Raw genomic sequence first — 14749 nt, 5'->3', positions numbered from 1 at the left:
TTAATTAGCTTACTGTTTATTACTATAAGCTAATCTTGCAATTTCCTGGATAAGTATCTCGGTTAAAACCTCGCTTTTGGAAATGTCTATTTTTCAAAGATATACTATGTCAAAATATTATTGTGTTATTTTAATCATATAATCGATATATATTAATCGATTTTGTACTTGCATTTTTAATATCTTGAACGTCATTTCTTTAGCGCCGTGCTTTCTTCGCCTTAAATTATGAGATATTAATTTTTAGTTATTGGCTCCAAGTGCATTGGGTAGAGTTTACATTTAATTTAAGATATTTGTTTCTTTTCGTCAATATGAGCTATATTTTAAATAGAAACAACTTCAAATTGACAGATTTTATTGACTTTTTGTTAACATTGAAATATATGCGAGGTAAAAATATATTTTTACAAAGATAACTTAAAAAACGAACGAGAATAACAATGCCTCTCGATGAGTGAACTGACTGTAGATTAAAACGAATTATGATTGCGGTATCGAAAAACTCGTCATGTAATTCACTTCTTGTTAGGATGTTAAATATAAAAATTTATTTGTAACCTGTTGCTGACTTGATATGAACATTCAAATCACACATAAAACTCAGCTTGAAGTTATAAAATAGTTTAAACGATCTTTTTAACTGATTTTTACAAAAACATGATCGGTCAAAACACACATACGTGTACATTACTTTTTAGAGGTGGTATAACCGAATTTAGCCGAAACATTAGGTCGAACCATTGTGCTTGGAGCTTTGATAAGAGATGTATTGCCTCGTGTTTGCAATGACAGCGCAGGAGATGAACTTTGGCTCTTGACATCCGGTGATCGTCGTTTTGTCAGCAATACAGAACGTTCAACAACCAGACTACGAGTTTGTGTTGTCTTGCTCGAGGGTACTTTTGAATTGGCCGATGCTGGACGAGGTGCTAAATCAAAAAATAGAATTTCGCATATTAAGAAATTGTCGAAACTACAGTGAACTTTTATCGCAAAAGAATAAAGCGATAAATAGGAAACATGACAAAAAACTAATAAAGTGCGGTAATTAGTAGGTTGTACTGACCTGCAGTCAATGTTGAGGTAAAATTAGCGCTCCTGCGCTGTGTGGTCAGAGTCTTGAGTCCTGGTACCGGGCGTTGGGTCGCACTCATGGAACTGCTCCGATCGCGCATTGCCGGCAAAGTACTAAGTTTCGACGTTACCGTGTTTTTCTGACTCATTGTCGATCTATTGAGTGTAGTATCTACGGGAGTAATCCGACAACTACTCGAAGTCGAAGAAGACGATCGAGAACTGGCATTGCTAACAGTTCGACTGACCATACTGCTGGCACGAACACGAGGACTACTAGCACAAAAACTACTGTTCATTGCCGATGGTGGTGCTGGTTTGACGAAATTTCCGTCATCTGAAACAAAGCGAGACATTCGAACTTTTCATTATGATGCTGTTTTTTGGGTGAGGTAATTACCTTGAGACATCGACTGATTGGGTAGCTTCTTGATGATTACGTTCACGGCCTTGTCGAGAATTTGATGGGCCTTCACCACATAGTCGGCCAAACCTAGATTCTCCTCTTCGCTTTGCAGGGATATTTGACCAAGTGAGGTGCACAGTTGATTTAGAACAGGTGAACTTGCGAGCTTTGGTGGTGATGGTCGTGGCTCTTCCATGCTCTCGTCCTCCAAATCGTAAGTTCCTTGCCGCTTCAATTTTGGCTTCTCCAAGACTCCGAAACCTTTGATACTTTTCGAAGACGATATGCATTTTGCATTTGCAAGGTTCTATGAAGAAAAATGCACAACCAATTTACAATCCAATCACTGACAATCATCTAGGAAAATACTTACTGAATTCAGTTTTACCAAGGTACGAGGTTTCTGATCACAAAGATCGGTGTAACTCCGTATAAGCCCTTCTCTGACCTCAGAGTTTTTAGTAATCGTAGTGTTCACCCCTTTAATGGGTGAGTTCGCGTTCAAATCTAGAGATTGATCATCATCACAGTTGTTGATGATCTTTATGAGCCTGTGAACAACGTCACGTACTACAGTTGTAGTTTCCTTCGACATATCCGGCAAAAGACTGCTTCCCGTTTCTTCAAATTTGTTTATGTTGTCCTGTGAAGTTCATAAAAAACACCGAGCTTATATTTTTGTTGAAGTAATTTAATTAAAGGTACTTTACCATGCTACTCATGGGTCCAGTTCCTGTAATACTCCACAATGACCCTTCATTGGCTTCATTATTATCTCGGCATTCGCACTTGACATCGTCCATCTCGAGAACAGCAGTCATTTTGGATGTGCCACATTCCACTGTTATTCGGATGTTATTACTTTTTAGTTCATCGTTCGTGACGATTACTTGATTACGTTTGTCAAACTCTCGAAGTTTGAAACCGGCTGCTTGTAACAAGCAAATTATACTTGGAATGTCGAATTTTCTCGTAGTCTGTTGAATTTCAAATATTTCATCTTTATTATTTTTTTGTCATAGTTTTTCAAAATAAATTAAAGATTAATATTTTCAATCCAAATTGAAAAAAAAAAAATACACGCGACCTTGTCAAATCGCATCTTAGCTTTTTCACGATGATACGTTTTCTTTATCGATACTTGCAAATTCTTAATTATAATTCCAACAATATGATTTGCACTAACGTATATGAAACAATATATATAAACTACTTGAGTATATAATAATCAATAAATGAAGTTGAATCGTAACCATAAAAAATATAAGTGGTTGTTTTTACATTCAATAGTTATTCATGCGCAATTCCATAGATTTACTCCAATTTATAATGCTCTATATTACATGTTTGTAGGTATGTTATTTTTCTTTTAGGAAAATTGAATTGAAGTTTCACGAAATGTGATTAATTTTGTAATGACAACAAAACACATCAATAATTTTTGTACCAGCATGTGTACTGTTATGATTTCTTCAAAACAGTAAATTAATTAACTCAACTAAGGTATCGAACCGCAATCACTGTAATAATTCACCAATCTATAGTTACTCACGTCTTCAGGCACATTAGCGTAGAACCATTTAACGGCCCATTGGAAAAAGTTTCTGCGACTGGTTTTTGGAGCCAGTGTCGATGTCGAGCCTGTCTTATCCATTGCAATTGACAAAATCCAATAAATCTTTTCAACTTGACCCGCAATGGATATCTCTCTTTCTCCTTTCAGTAATAGAAACTTTTTCACACGACGTACGAGTATATTCAGACACGCACATCCCCTGCCGACATACTGTAGAGATTCGAAATAGCAAGTCGTCTTTGTTGATGTTTACATTTTTTTCAAACATACGTTGGGGGCGTTTGTTCCTTTTAAATTCGCTCAACGTGCTCGAATTAACGAATCAGAGCAAAGTTGGTCGTCATCGTAGCTTTGGAACGGTTATTCCCTTTCTATATACGGTTCGATTCTCTTTCGTCCGATTCTTATTTCACGTATGTTTCGTGCTGTGACTGCTGTACTCTCGATCTCATTTAATCGTCTGCCCGGCAACGATTAATTTTCTAAAAAAATATATTGTACGTACTGTTCAGTGAAACTGGATAATAACTTTGTAGTGAACTAACTGAAAAAAATGTTTGCTGCTAGACGTGCACTTGTAACCACTGCCCTGTAAGTTAATTTTCATTTAACTCATACAGGGTTTTCTAAGAAAGAACACAACTCTATAATCACCGCAATTATTATGTAATTCCTAACCTACTTCTCATGAATTAATAACAATATATTTCTTGATTTTAGTCGAAGTAAGGAGGCTCTGGTTCGAGCTAAACATACCTTGCCAGATCTGCCCTATGATTACAAGGCCCTTGAGCCAATCATTTGTGCTGAAATTATGCAGCTTCATCATTCCAAGCACCATGCTACCTACGTTAATAATTTGAATATTGCTGAAGAAAAGCTAAAGGAGGCTGTAGCTAAAGGAGATGTTAATACTCAAATTGCATTGGCTCCAGCTATTAAATTCAATGGTGGAGGACATCTTAATCACTCAATTTTCTGGAGCAATTTGTCTCCCAATGGAGGCAAACCAGATGGTAGCATAAATATAAGATTTCCTTTCATAATATATTCAAATCAAAGTATTTATTATAAATATATCATGCAATATTTTTCAGGTGCTCTTTTGTGCCAAATGGAAAAAGATTTTGGTAGTTTGGAAGAAATGAAGAAGAGATTATCTGAATCTACTGTTGCCATCCAAGGTTCTGGTTGGGGATGGCTTGGTTACAATCAAAAAGAAAAAAGACTACAAATTACAACTTGTGCTAATCAAGATCCTTTGCAAGCTACTACTGGATTGGTACCACTGTTTGGCATTGACGTATGGGAACATGCTTATTACCTACAGTACAAAAATGTTCGACCAGACTATGTTAAAGCAATCTTTGATATTGCAAATTGGAATGATATTAGTGCTCGATTTAAGAATGCAGGAGGTTGTTAATTAAAATTTTTGGACATTTAATGACTTCATATTAGCGTTATATACAAAAATTTATTGCTGCACTTTTATGATTCCAAGAGTTATTGCTTTTATTATAAGTTTTATAAAACCTGTGATTATTTCAAATAGTAGTTAAACTACATTGGTACATGTAAACTTTCATATTAGATTCATATTAAAAATTTGCTATAATATTTTGACTTATATTTTGATATGTATCCATTATATAATCTGATTATCGTTAAAAGTGACGTTTTTTATTTTTTTTGTCTCAAAAGTTTGATAAGCAAACCAATTCTCCCAAAGACCCAAGACAGATCTAAGACAGACCTCTAAAAGACAAAACTAAATATTTTCTAAATGTATTGTAAAAACAAACTTGTTTAATTCCAGTAATCATATAATTAATGATATTGTAAGTGTAATCAAACAAAATATTGAATCACGTGATATTTGAAAATTCGCGGCAAACTAAACTTGTAAAGGAATACTATAGCAGAGGAATATGGACTTTGAATCTTTAGTATGGCCGATAAACCTCAGCTGTTGTATCATTGCTTCTCTGTTATCTGGTAAGTGAAAAGGTCATTACAATGTTTTTCAGTATAATTACAATGATAAACTATCGCAATCTTCATTATTGATATTATTTGAAACTCGTATGATTTCGCGTGGTCCATTTACTCTCTTCTTTGTTTACGTCAATAACGCCACAAGTGCATCTTAATGTTTTGTATTCTGCTAGGGGACGCGTTGAAGTGTCAGATGTTTGATTAATTCATCAGTTTTGAGTAGAAGAAAGTAAAAAAAATGACGAACTTTCTTTTGAAAATTTGTTACTATTAAAATCTGCTGAGAATAATTCATTAGTAATTTCTTCTTCCGATATATTGCCATTTACGAAAGCGAAATTTCCCTTATATACTCGGATGTAAATAATGTAATCGAATAAGTTCTGTACGCGTAGCGTTTGGCATGGCTCATGCTGATACTAAACTTTTTCCATTCCAACTATATGAGATTGTGATGATGCGTGAATACGTTTTTCCATATATGATAAAATTTTGAAAAAGAACCTTGCATAATGTTAGTAAAGTGGAATGTTTGAATCATATCTTGATATGTTTATTAAGATTTTGATATTTTATTATAACTTTTAATATACTAATGATTCTCGTGCACTGCGCGAGTTTATCTTTTTCGTATTTTTTCACGTTCAATTTGGCGAAATTGAAAATTAAAAAATTCAGTACGCATTAAATATTCCCATGATTTGATATGAGATATAGCCGACGGTATTATTTATTGGTAAATAAATGTGCAGTTATATACGTCTAAAATTCTGTATTGAAAAAATCATCAAAATCATCAAAAGTCTCAAAAACACGATAAAAAATACGGTTTCACTTTGTCAAGTTCTTTTTTAAAAGTGAATATTTAATTGTCAACAATACTTTCTCCGATACAATTTATTTTTAAATTCACTGTTTTGCAATAAAGAATTCAGTATTTGTGTATTACAGTTGCTTGTGTTAGAAATGATTGAGTGAGCTTCTTTAAACCAATACATAATAAAATTATGTATCGATTACCTTTTATTTACCATACCATTCTTATGTTAAAATGTTAAAAACGGTCTCTCATATAACTACTCATCTCATATAAAATAAAACCATTGCATCAACGTTTTAATGCTGAAGTGTAGTAAATATTCAAAGTAGATAATATGCACAAGGTCGCATTACATATTTCAATGGCTTGGTAATCGTTAACTTTATTGATCCCGCAAACATCCGTCAATTGAAATAGCGTCGAAGTCTCAGTCAAGCTTCTGGAACGAAATTCTTCATTTCCAATTTATTCGCAAGTCGATAATGAAAATCGGTTCGTTTGAACATTTGAGGTTCGCAAAACTCAAAAATTGATTATTCATGCAGTTACACTGACATTTATGTCCCATTTGTTTTTATACTACTTTGTTTATAGTTGCATCGACTGGTTCATTAGCGACGATTACGACTGATTGTTATTCATAAAAAAATAAATATAACCATTAATGTTATTCTTGCAGTGAACTCATTATAACTCGAGTTGTGATGAATATGTGCTTACAAAATAAACAAAATAAGCAACTTTTGGGATTGTTTTTAATAACCTAGGCTTCAAACTTTTTACGAAGTAACTTTCATTCCTCACATTGAAATAGAAATTACTTTGTTAATTTTAACCACAACACTGCTTTTTAAAGTTTTTCAACTCACATTGTAAACATGCGAGCGGGCACATACGCGTGCATCGCTACATCGCAGTCCATCGTAAAAGTCTTGTACTATTCCAACTTTCTTTTTACTACCATACCTTTTCGTCAATAAACTTGGAATGCACCGAAACCGTTATACCCAAGGTGTATAGATATTGGGATATTGAAGTACGCATCTTTCCCAATTATACAACTCTTGAAAATTGGATGATTTTAAAATGAAATTGTGGAATTACGCATTTTTCGAACCACAAACTAAATGGCATGAAAGATGCTTTTTTTTGACAGTAAATTTATTGGAATTCGTTTTTTTACGGGAATTGGAAGAAAAACTTTTACGGACGATAACGTTATTGTAAAATTTATGTTTCCATTTTTATTTTTGTGATTATTGTAAAATATCACTGGTTGGGTTACATCTCTCAAAGTAAACAAATATTTGCAAGATAGATGGGCAATTTATTTTGCAAGGCGTCGTTAAAAATAAAAAGTTTTTTTTCTTTCATTCGATGAAATTATATTTACAGATAACCGAGTGAGTGAGTGGCCTCTGTTAAAGGAAACAATGAATTCTAATATAATATGAAATCATAAATTTATCATGGAAAAATGTCTATTTCTTTCCACCTCTGCATTTTGCCACCGAAGAAGCTTCCCGTCGTAACTCTCTCCACTGCTTTCTCGGAAATCATTGTGTAGAGGCCATTGAACGATGCGTCGACTCGTATTTTCGTCATTCTACGAGTCACAGGGCGCATAACGACGCAAAGGGACGCGCGAACAAATAGAGCATGGAAACAAGGAGCAGAACCAAAAGCGTCGCAATTATCGGGTAGCGAGGTGCTTCGCCCTCGCGAGTGTCGCCTTTTGTTTCGGCGAGAGTTCCATGCATTTAGTCTCATTAATGATTCGACGTGTGCAGCGAGCACTCGAGGACGAGGCTACACCGCTTGCCGTGGAAGCGCCACGCAGGGCAGTCGAAAGCTCGCTCGTGTGCAGCGGCGCACGTAAACTGTCGGTGCAGAGGGAGCAGAAGCTACCGACAAGTTCGTGCTTGGAAAGGCGATCACCCGTCTCACTTCCGTTTTTTTTTTTCTACAATTTTGCTTCTCTGCCCTGTCCCGACCTATAAAATATTCCGCTGGATTTACTCGCTAAAGATTGTTTGGCAGTCGCGGTCGGTCGAACAACTCGGCCGCGCCTGACCAAGCGTCGCGCTGCTCCACGCGTTGGCCTGCGTATAAATCTTCGAAAGGCGACGAGCCGCACACGCCGATAAATGCAGACGTGTCTCGCGGCGACGGACGCGGAAACGAGCGCGTCGGACAGCCGACAGTCGGGGAGCTCGCGTTGCTTATTGATAAGAGGCAGATCGGAACGAAGAGTAGGAGAGATCGATAGTTGGCACATCCGTCGCGGGAGACACGAGAGGTGGCATTCCCTCCGACGCGGCCCCGCGAGCGCGTGTGTGTGCACGCGTTTGCGTTTCTCGCCGGTCGACCTTGAGGCCTTTCGACCGTTTTGTCGCGCCGAACTCACGGCGCCGCGACCCCGATCCCGTGCTACGCGTCTCGCTCCCTCCTTGACCGTCGCCGTCCTTGCTGCGCTGTCCTAAGCAGCATTCTCGCCTAATCGAGCCCGTCTCCCGTCCTTCGCCGCGCGTTTTTTCTTCTTCGAGTTTTCCGCTTTACACCCGACTGCTACTATACGACATTTCTCTCCGATGCAACTTTCACTCAAGCTGTTCCATTGAATTCATCACAGAGCTAACCGTAAGTTGACTCTGACGCGTCGCTACGAATCGTATTTAAAAGCACTTGGCAATTGAACGGTAACTCGTTAGAATTACTTTCAATAACTCGAGCACTCGACGTCGTCTAATTGGACAAGTAAAAGTAAACTTGTGAAAGGCTACTCGGCCTTTGAACGATAGACGCTGGCAAAGACGTATGAGAGTGGCACCGACGAAAAGGAAGAACGTCCGCAAATAAACAAAAAAAAAATGGCAAACCTTACGAGTCGCTCCGCAAGCTTGTCTTTCTCATATATGGCGCAAAGCTCGGACTAACACGCTCGCGACACCGTGGAAATTGCTGGTTCGTGTACGAGTAATAAATTATCGCGGCGCCTCGTGGGATACGGCCCCGGAGAATGCGACCGGCCAGTCTCGCCTCTGGCAAACTTGGCGGCAGCCAGCGCGACCTCAGAACTGCCGTCGTCGCTTTTCCTTTTTTTTTATTTGCTTGTCTGCTTGTCAGCGCGTTCTCTGCTCGCCGATTGTCTCGCCTTGCTGATTGTGCCGCGCGTCTTTTTTCAGCGAGCTGTCGATTTACAATACGAGATCTCGCGGAAGCGCTCAAGAAAACGCATTATTTTCTAATAGTTGGAACTTGCGGACTGTGATTATTGCACTGTTCTCGTATCGTACAATTGATTCTCCTAAGTGAAGTATATATTTGAATTCATAATTATATTTTACAGACTGTACCCAAGAACAAAAGTCTAGGAAGGAGATATCGAGCTTGGCAACAATTCCAATGGACTGTATTTTGTACTAGCGATTTTTCGCGGTGAGTCATAAAGAAAGCTTAACTTCATTCATTTGAAGCGTTTGCAAGTGCAGAACAAATTTACCGTGATCTTCCTGTTACCCCATTACGTTACATTTCTAAAACTTGCCCTTTCCCCATTAAATTAGGCAACAACCGCTTCATAATCGGTCGCTCGTACTATGAATAATTTCAATAAGTGCAATGTGCAGCAAAGTTATTACAATGATAAGTGCACTTCTAATCTTGAAGTTTATAAAGCACCGTTTCAAAATTAACGTCGGCATTGAGATCAGCTTGCACGAGATGTTAGGCGTTTCTGAAAGTCGAGGAGTGAAGATTAAGAGGTGATTGATGAAATATAATACGAAGTACGCGTACGTCATCTTTGCGCCTTTGAGAAGCTTTCCTCTCTGTGGCGAATGCCTGTCCACGTATAAATGAAAAAACATTTCCGCAAGTGAGAAATTGGTTCCTCGAATTGAATTCTTCCGCGAGGATGACAGAGCGTCGGGGCGTCTTTTCAGGATAGCGGTGGCACCGTCACCTCCCGTGCTCGCGCGTGTACACCCGGTTGGGCGCATTTTGCGCGGCAGCGCAGGCGCCGGGGCACGAACAGGAGCGTGACCTTCGACTCCCATTGTCATTTACTGCTCCTCGCCACGGCTGTTTTCGAGTAATGCTCTTTCGTGCCGCGGTTACCTCGAGTGCCAATTGCCTCCCTGCCTTCTTCTTTCATCGATTTCATTCGACCAGCTCTTGAACGATGCCGGCGGCGGTCCCCCTTTCGCTGCATCCGTTTTCATCGGGAGCACCGATTGCACGGGCAGGCGTTGCTGGCGGAGATAGCAGCGCCGTATCTTAAGTAGGTAAGCTGTAACGTTGGTATAATCTACACGAGGAAAGTTCTTTATTTTTTTCTTCGCCAGATAAGCCCTCGTCGCGTACGTGCGCTAAAGAGACCCGTTTTTTCTTCCTTTGCTCGGCTGGTTAGATTACAATATAATGCCCTGGCCCAGAAAGTCGCGTTTCACCAAGAAAACATATTCGTTCGCTCGCTGCTTATTAAATTATCCCAGCGGAGCGAACGCCAGTGTGCGCGCGCGCGCGCGCGTGTGTCGCTCGATCCGACAAATTAGGCGACGCCAAGTTGTAAAAGCGAGGCGCAGCCAGAGGCTCCGGCGCGCCAGGAGGCTTAATCGTGATGAGAAAAGTTTTCGGCCGTGTTGCAGGACGAATCGAGTGGAAAGGTATTATGGCGCTCGTCGGTGCCGCTGCGCGTTTGACGCGGGCGCTGTGGGCGAAAAACTAAATTTCGTCGCGAGAGAGCCTGCCGCGCCTTAACTCGCACAAGACGACCGACATTCACGACTCGGCTTCACTTTTATACCTCCCGACGGATAAATAATGGATTCCTCGCCGTGGACGTTCGAAAGGAGCCTCGCGCCAAGCTCGCGCGTTTCGCCGAGTTTCTCGCGTGGTCTGGCGTGTACGTAATAACGCAGGTGAGTAATCGATAATCGAGGTCAAAGGTCTTTACACTGTGGAGCGTATTGATCTAGCAGAGCTGCTGCGAGAAAACCCGTATCTGTCTACTTTGCGACTTGCTGTATCACTTCTTTCCCCCCTTGCCGCCCGATCGCTCGTCAATTCTCGTTATTCGATGCCTCGAGGATCGGACTTCGAGAATAGCTTTTCGCGAGTACGCGAGCTCCTTGGGGCTCCATTGTGCGTCCACCCAACTTGCCCATCATTTTCACGATAATCGCCTGCTCTGCTTTTGAGCGACGAAAGCTCCTCGATATTCAGTGTTTGGTCTCGTATACCTCGAATCACCATTTGGTGGCTGTTCATTCGAATGCCGTAATCGACGTGGTGTCCCGCAATCGTATTCCCCCGGCTTTCGCAAGAAAATACGGCCCTGCCGAGGACCTCGTCGACGCGAGCTCTCTTGCGAATTATCAAGCGTACCGAATATTTTACCCGCAGCATAAGACTCGCGGCAATTAAGATCCAATTACCGGGCTGCAGGTGCAGTTCGCGTGTTGCGCGCCACCTATGCACGACCCTTTCCTCGCGTGCTGCGCGAGTCTAGGCCCAAACGACGTTACGAACCGGAGCCTTGGCGATGCTGAGATGCCTTTAAAGCTAGCGTCCCTGGACAAATCGAAGACGATCGTTGCGCCAGAGTTGACACGATAAAGACAGTTCGAGCAGAAATGCGAAGCTACGCGTGAATTTCGTTTTCTCTCCAACTCGGTAGTAAGTCGGACATACGTACGTTTCTCCCTTCACCGGTAGAGAGAGAGAGAGAGAGAGAGAGAGAGAAAGCTTTGCGTTTTTTCTTTCAACGAGGCACTTTGCAATTAGTAGCGGACCGGGTTTGGTCACGTTCACCGAGATGAAAAAAAAAAAAGTGAGTGCCTCACGAATATTTCAAACTCGCTCGTTTCATTGACGCGAGCACTTTCGAGTTGCGCGAATTTAATCCGCATGCAGCAAGGTTATTACGTCGAAACTCGCTTTCTCATAAATGGAATTGCAGAGACGATGGTTGTCGAGTGTTGCGCGACTATCGGTCGGCGCATAATTAAACGAATGCCTTCCCCGGAAACGATAATGATAATTCGTTCAGTGTACGCATATGCGAAGGGATAATTCAGCGATATCGACGGGGTCGCCCGAATCGGTAAGCACAAAAGTCCGATAAAAGCCGATAGAGGTATGGAATTTAAAAATTGCCTCCGCCTTCTCCCGCAGATTGAACTGAAAATTTAAAGAAGGCAGCGATATCGCACTGTCGGAGAAAGAGAGAGAGAGAGAGAGAGAGAGGGGGCAAATAATTCTTTCGCGGCAGTCGCAAAATGTGTTGCTCTTCAAAAATATAAATCACTGAGCCGCTATAAATTCTGCCATTGCCGGCGCCACTGCGAGCGCGATGTAATTCCTCCTTAGAGGCTAGCTTCTTCAACTCTCTCTATCTCACCTCGAGGGACGAGCAAGACCTATCCCACTCACGAACCCCGTAGTGCCAGACGCCTATTGGTCGGACGCGCGCTCATTACTTTCGCGCGGCACGTCCTCACTCTCGCCGCTTCGCGATCTCGTATTGCTTTTGTGTTTTTTTTTTGCACTCGAGGAGTAGGCACGGGATTTAGTCGTTGGTCGTGGCTGGGAATTGAGCGCGCGTAATTGCGATGAAACGGTCAGCTGTTGCGAATCGATCTCGCGAACATCGCGACGCTGGACGGAATGGCAGAACGAGATCGAACGTTCGCCGATGAAACTGGGCGCTGCTGTGCCTTGCGCACGCTGGCTGCAGCGCTGAGAGCTCGAAGCATTGCGCTCGGCCAGCCGTGCATAATAACGATAATAGCTCCCTCGTTTCTAGGCTATTGGCTCTTATAACGGCTCCATCGTCCAGCTTGATTTGCCACTTGCGGAGCTATTACGAGCGATGTTTACTTTACTTGAGTGCTTGCTTAAGCTTATAACACCATCCGACAGTTTTGTACGCTGGATTAATTATTTGCGCAATGGCTACTAAGCTCAAGTCTGCCAATTCCCAGTCGACATTGTTACGCGTAATGGCTTTCCTTGAAATCATCAATGCCAAGTTCAGTTTGCGGGAGTGTCCGACATAGAAAGTTCACTTTCTTGTATAACGATTGATCACCTAATAACGACTGGAAATAGAGTTGATTCAAACTTCAACTTAAATTTGCGAACATTACGAATATTTTATCCGTCGAATTCTATCGACTCGAAACAAATGTAATGACACCCTGCAACATGTAGGACGGAATGTGTGTGCGAGGGCGAGGTAGATCGTTTGCCCAACCGAATTCTTATGTTAGACGTGTAATGAGACGGCGAAAAAAAAACACCGCAAGACATTCCCGCGACAGTACGAGAGCACGCGTAAGAACAAAACCACGTATACGGTGGGAAATGTGGTTTTGCGCAGCCGCGCGTAAAGAGGTGATCGTGCGAGAGGGGAAAAATAATGAAACAGGTGAAACTGAAACACATGGCTATAGCCTCGGCACATAACTGTGTCGCCGCAGCTAGTGCGTGGAATGGTTTTACGTTGCCATAGTAGAAAAAAATCTCTCACTCGGAGATATACACACATGCCCACGCACATCGTCCTTCTAGCGCAAAATAATAAAGAGAAGTTTGTCCTCTCTCAGGAATGCCCGTCTGACTGCTTTTATTTTATTGGATATCTCCAGAGACATTGGCCAATATGGATGTTTATTTTCTTACTTCTTACGATATTCCATAGATTATAAATGTTTCCAGACTGCTACGGGGATGAATCAGAGCTTAGCGATATCTCGCGTGTATTTACTTATGACTTTATTGATTTCATGAACACAATATGACAATAACTTTATTTTCTTTCATTTGCAACACAAACTTATTAATGTTTGAGATAAGTTAAAAATCAAACGACTCGTCTCGTCACCCGCTTAACGACCTGTTTTCGCTCGCTCGTTTTATTCTTTTTTCTCTTTTTCATTACGTCGCAACGCTGGCTATCTTCTTAAGTTGTTCTATGACGGATGCCTATATTGTCCGCAGGTAAACCACTTTGTTTATCTGTCCCGTGCTTCACCAATTGCCACGCGCCGCCGCTTTGTGCGTGAGGGCGACGATAAAAACTCCTCTTTGAGCTTTCGTGACAAGACTTCTGCCACGAGTAACACTTTTTTAAATTTGATTCAAATTACAATAAATTACATTTAAAATTCTGATTGAACGATCTGGCGTTCGGAACAACATCGTGATTATTTCTCTTTATCGTTCCTCGTTCAAGTATTGGCTGCAGCACAGTTACATATAATAAGATCAATTGGAAATTTTTTCGCTCTCTCTCGGTTGTTTTCACAATCAGAGATTTATAAAGAAGTTACTCGTCTTAAACAAGTAGCCGTCGAGAGTGAAAAGAAAGAAAGGGGGAACAATTGAATTTGTTAAAGCCGTTCTTTCTTCTTCTCCCCTTTTCGGCGAAGTTGGCGAATCGACAAAAGCAAACTCTCATTCTTTTTCCCTCCGCCTGAACATCTTTCTCCCTTGTCTGTGCCGACGCGCAAACTTGCAGAAGAGCTCGATTTCTCGAGAGCTCTTTCGTCCATATTCAAGCTTCCAACGTTGTTTTCACGCGAAGAATCAGCCTGCGAAGGAACAAATCCAGCCGAGTACGCTCGCGCGCCCGCGAAACGAGCGCGCGCGATCATCGGCAGTTACGTAAAGGAGCGCGGGCGCGTCGCTCTGGAGGGCCGAGAAAACGACGATGCCGAGGAGGGCGCGACACGCGGCAAAGACCGTAGAGGTGCGATCGGCAGCGCGGCTCCGTCGCTCGTCGCTCCATATTGATTGCCGGTGGCGAAGCAACGTCTCGCGCAGGCTGAGCTCGTCCGTGACGTCAGCCTATCCCCTACGCTATTGA

At 41.5% G+C, this 14749-nt stretch overlaps 2 protein-coding genes across 2 annotated transcripts; one reads left to right on the top strand and one right to left on the bottom strand.

Annotated features, from left to right (window-relative positions):
* Positions 1-332: 332 nt before the first annotated feature.
* Positions 333-3278, bottom strand: LOC131665908 (uncharacterized). Its single transcript, XM_058938153.1, has 6 exons — positions 3036-3278; positions 2194-2460; positions 1857-2126; positions 1478-1790; positions 1070-1414; positions 333-932 (listed from the first exon to the last, which is right to left on the bottom strand). Exons 1-6 carry the CDS (start codon positions 3135-3137, stop codon positions 691-693), a joined length of 1539 nt encoding a protein of 512 aa, XP_058794136.1. The 5' UTR covers positions 3138-3278; the 3' UTR covers positions 333-690.
* A 200-nt stretch (positions 3279-3478) lies between these two features.
* Positions 3479-4727, top strand: LOC131665911 (superoxide dismutase [Mn], mitochondrial). The gene is made up of 3 exons (XM_058938158.1): positions 3479-3650; positions 3780-4075; positions 4157-4727. Exons 1-3 carry the CDS (start codon positions 3613-3615, stop codon positions 4483-4485), a joined length of 663 nt encoding a protein of 220 aa, XP_058794141.1. The 5' UTR covers positions 3479-3612; the 3' UTR covers positions 4486-4727.
* The last annotated feature ends 10022 nt before the right edge of the window (positions 4728-14749 follow it).

The sequence above is a fragment of the Phymastichus coffea genome, unplaced genomic scaffold (genome assembly GCF_024137745.1).
Source record: "Phymastichus coffea isolate CEN01 unplaced genomic scaffold, Cenicafe_Pcof_1.1 PCOF00055, whole genome shotgun sequence".
NCBI lineage: Eukaryota > Metazoa > Arthropoda > Insecta > Hymenoptera > Eulophidae > Phymastichus > Phymastichus coffea.
Note: the sequence above shows the minus strand (reverse complement) of the source record. Positions and strands in the feature narration are given on the sequence as shown.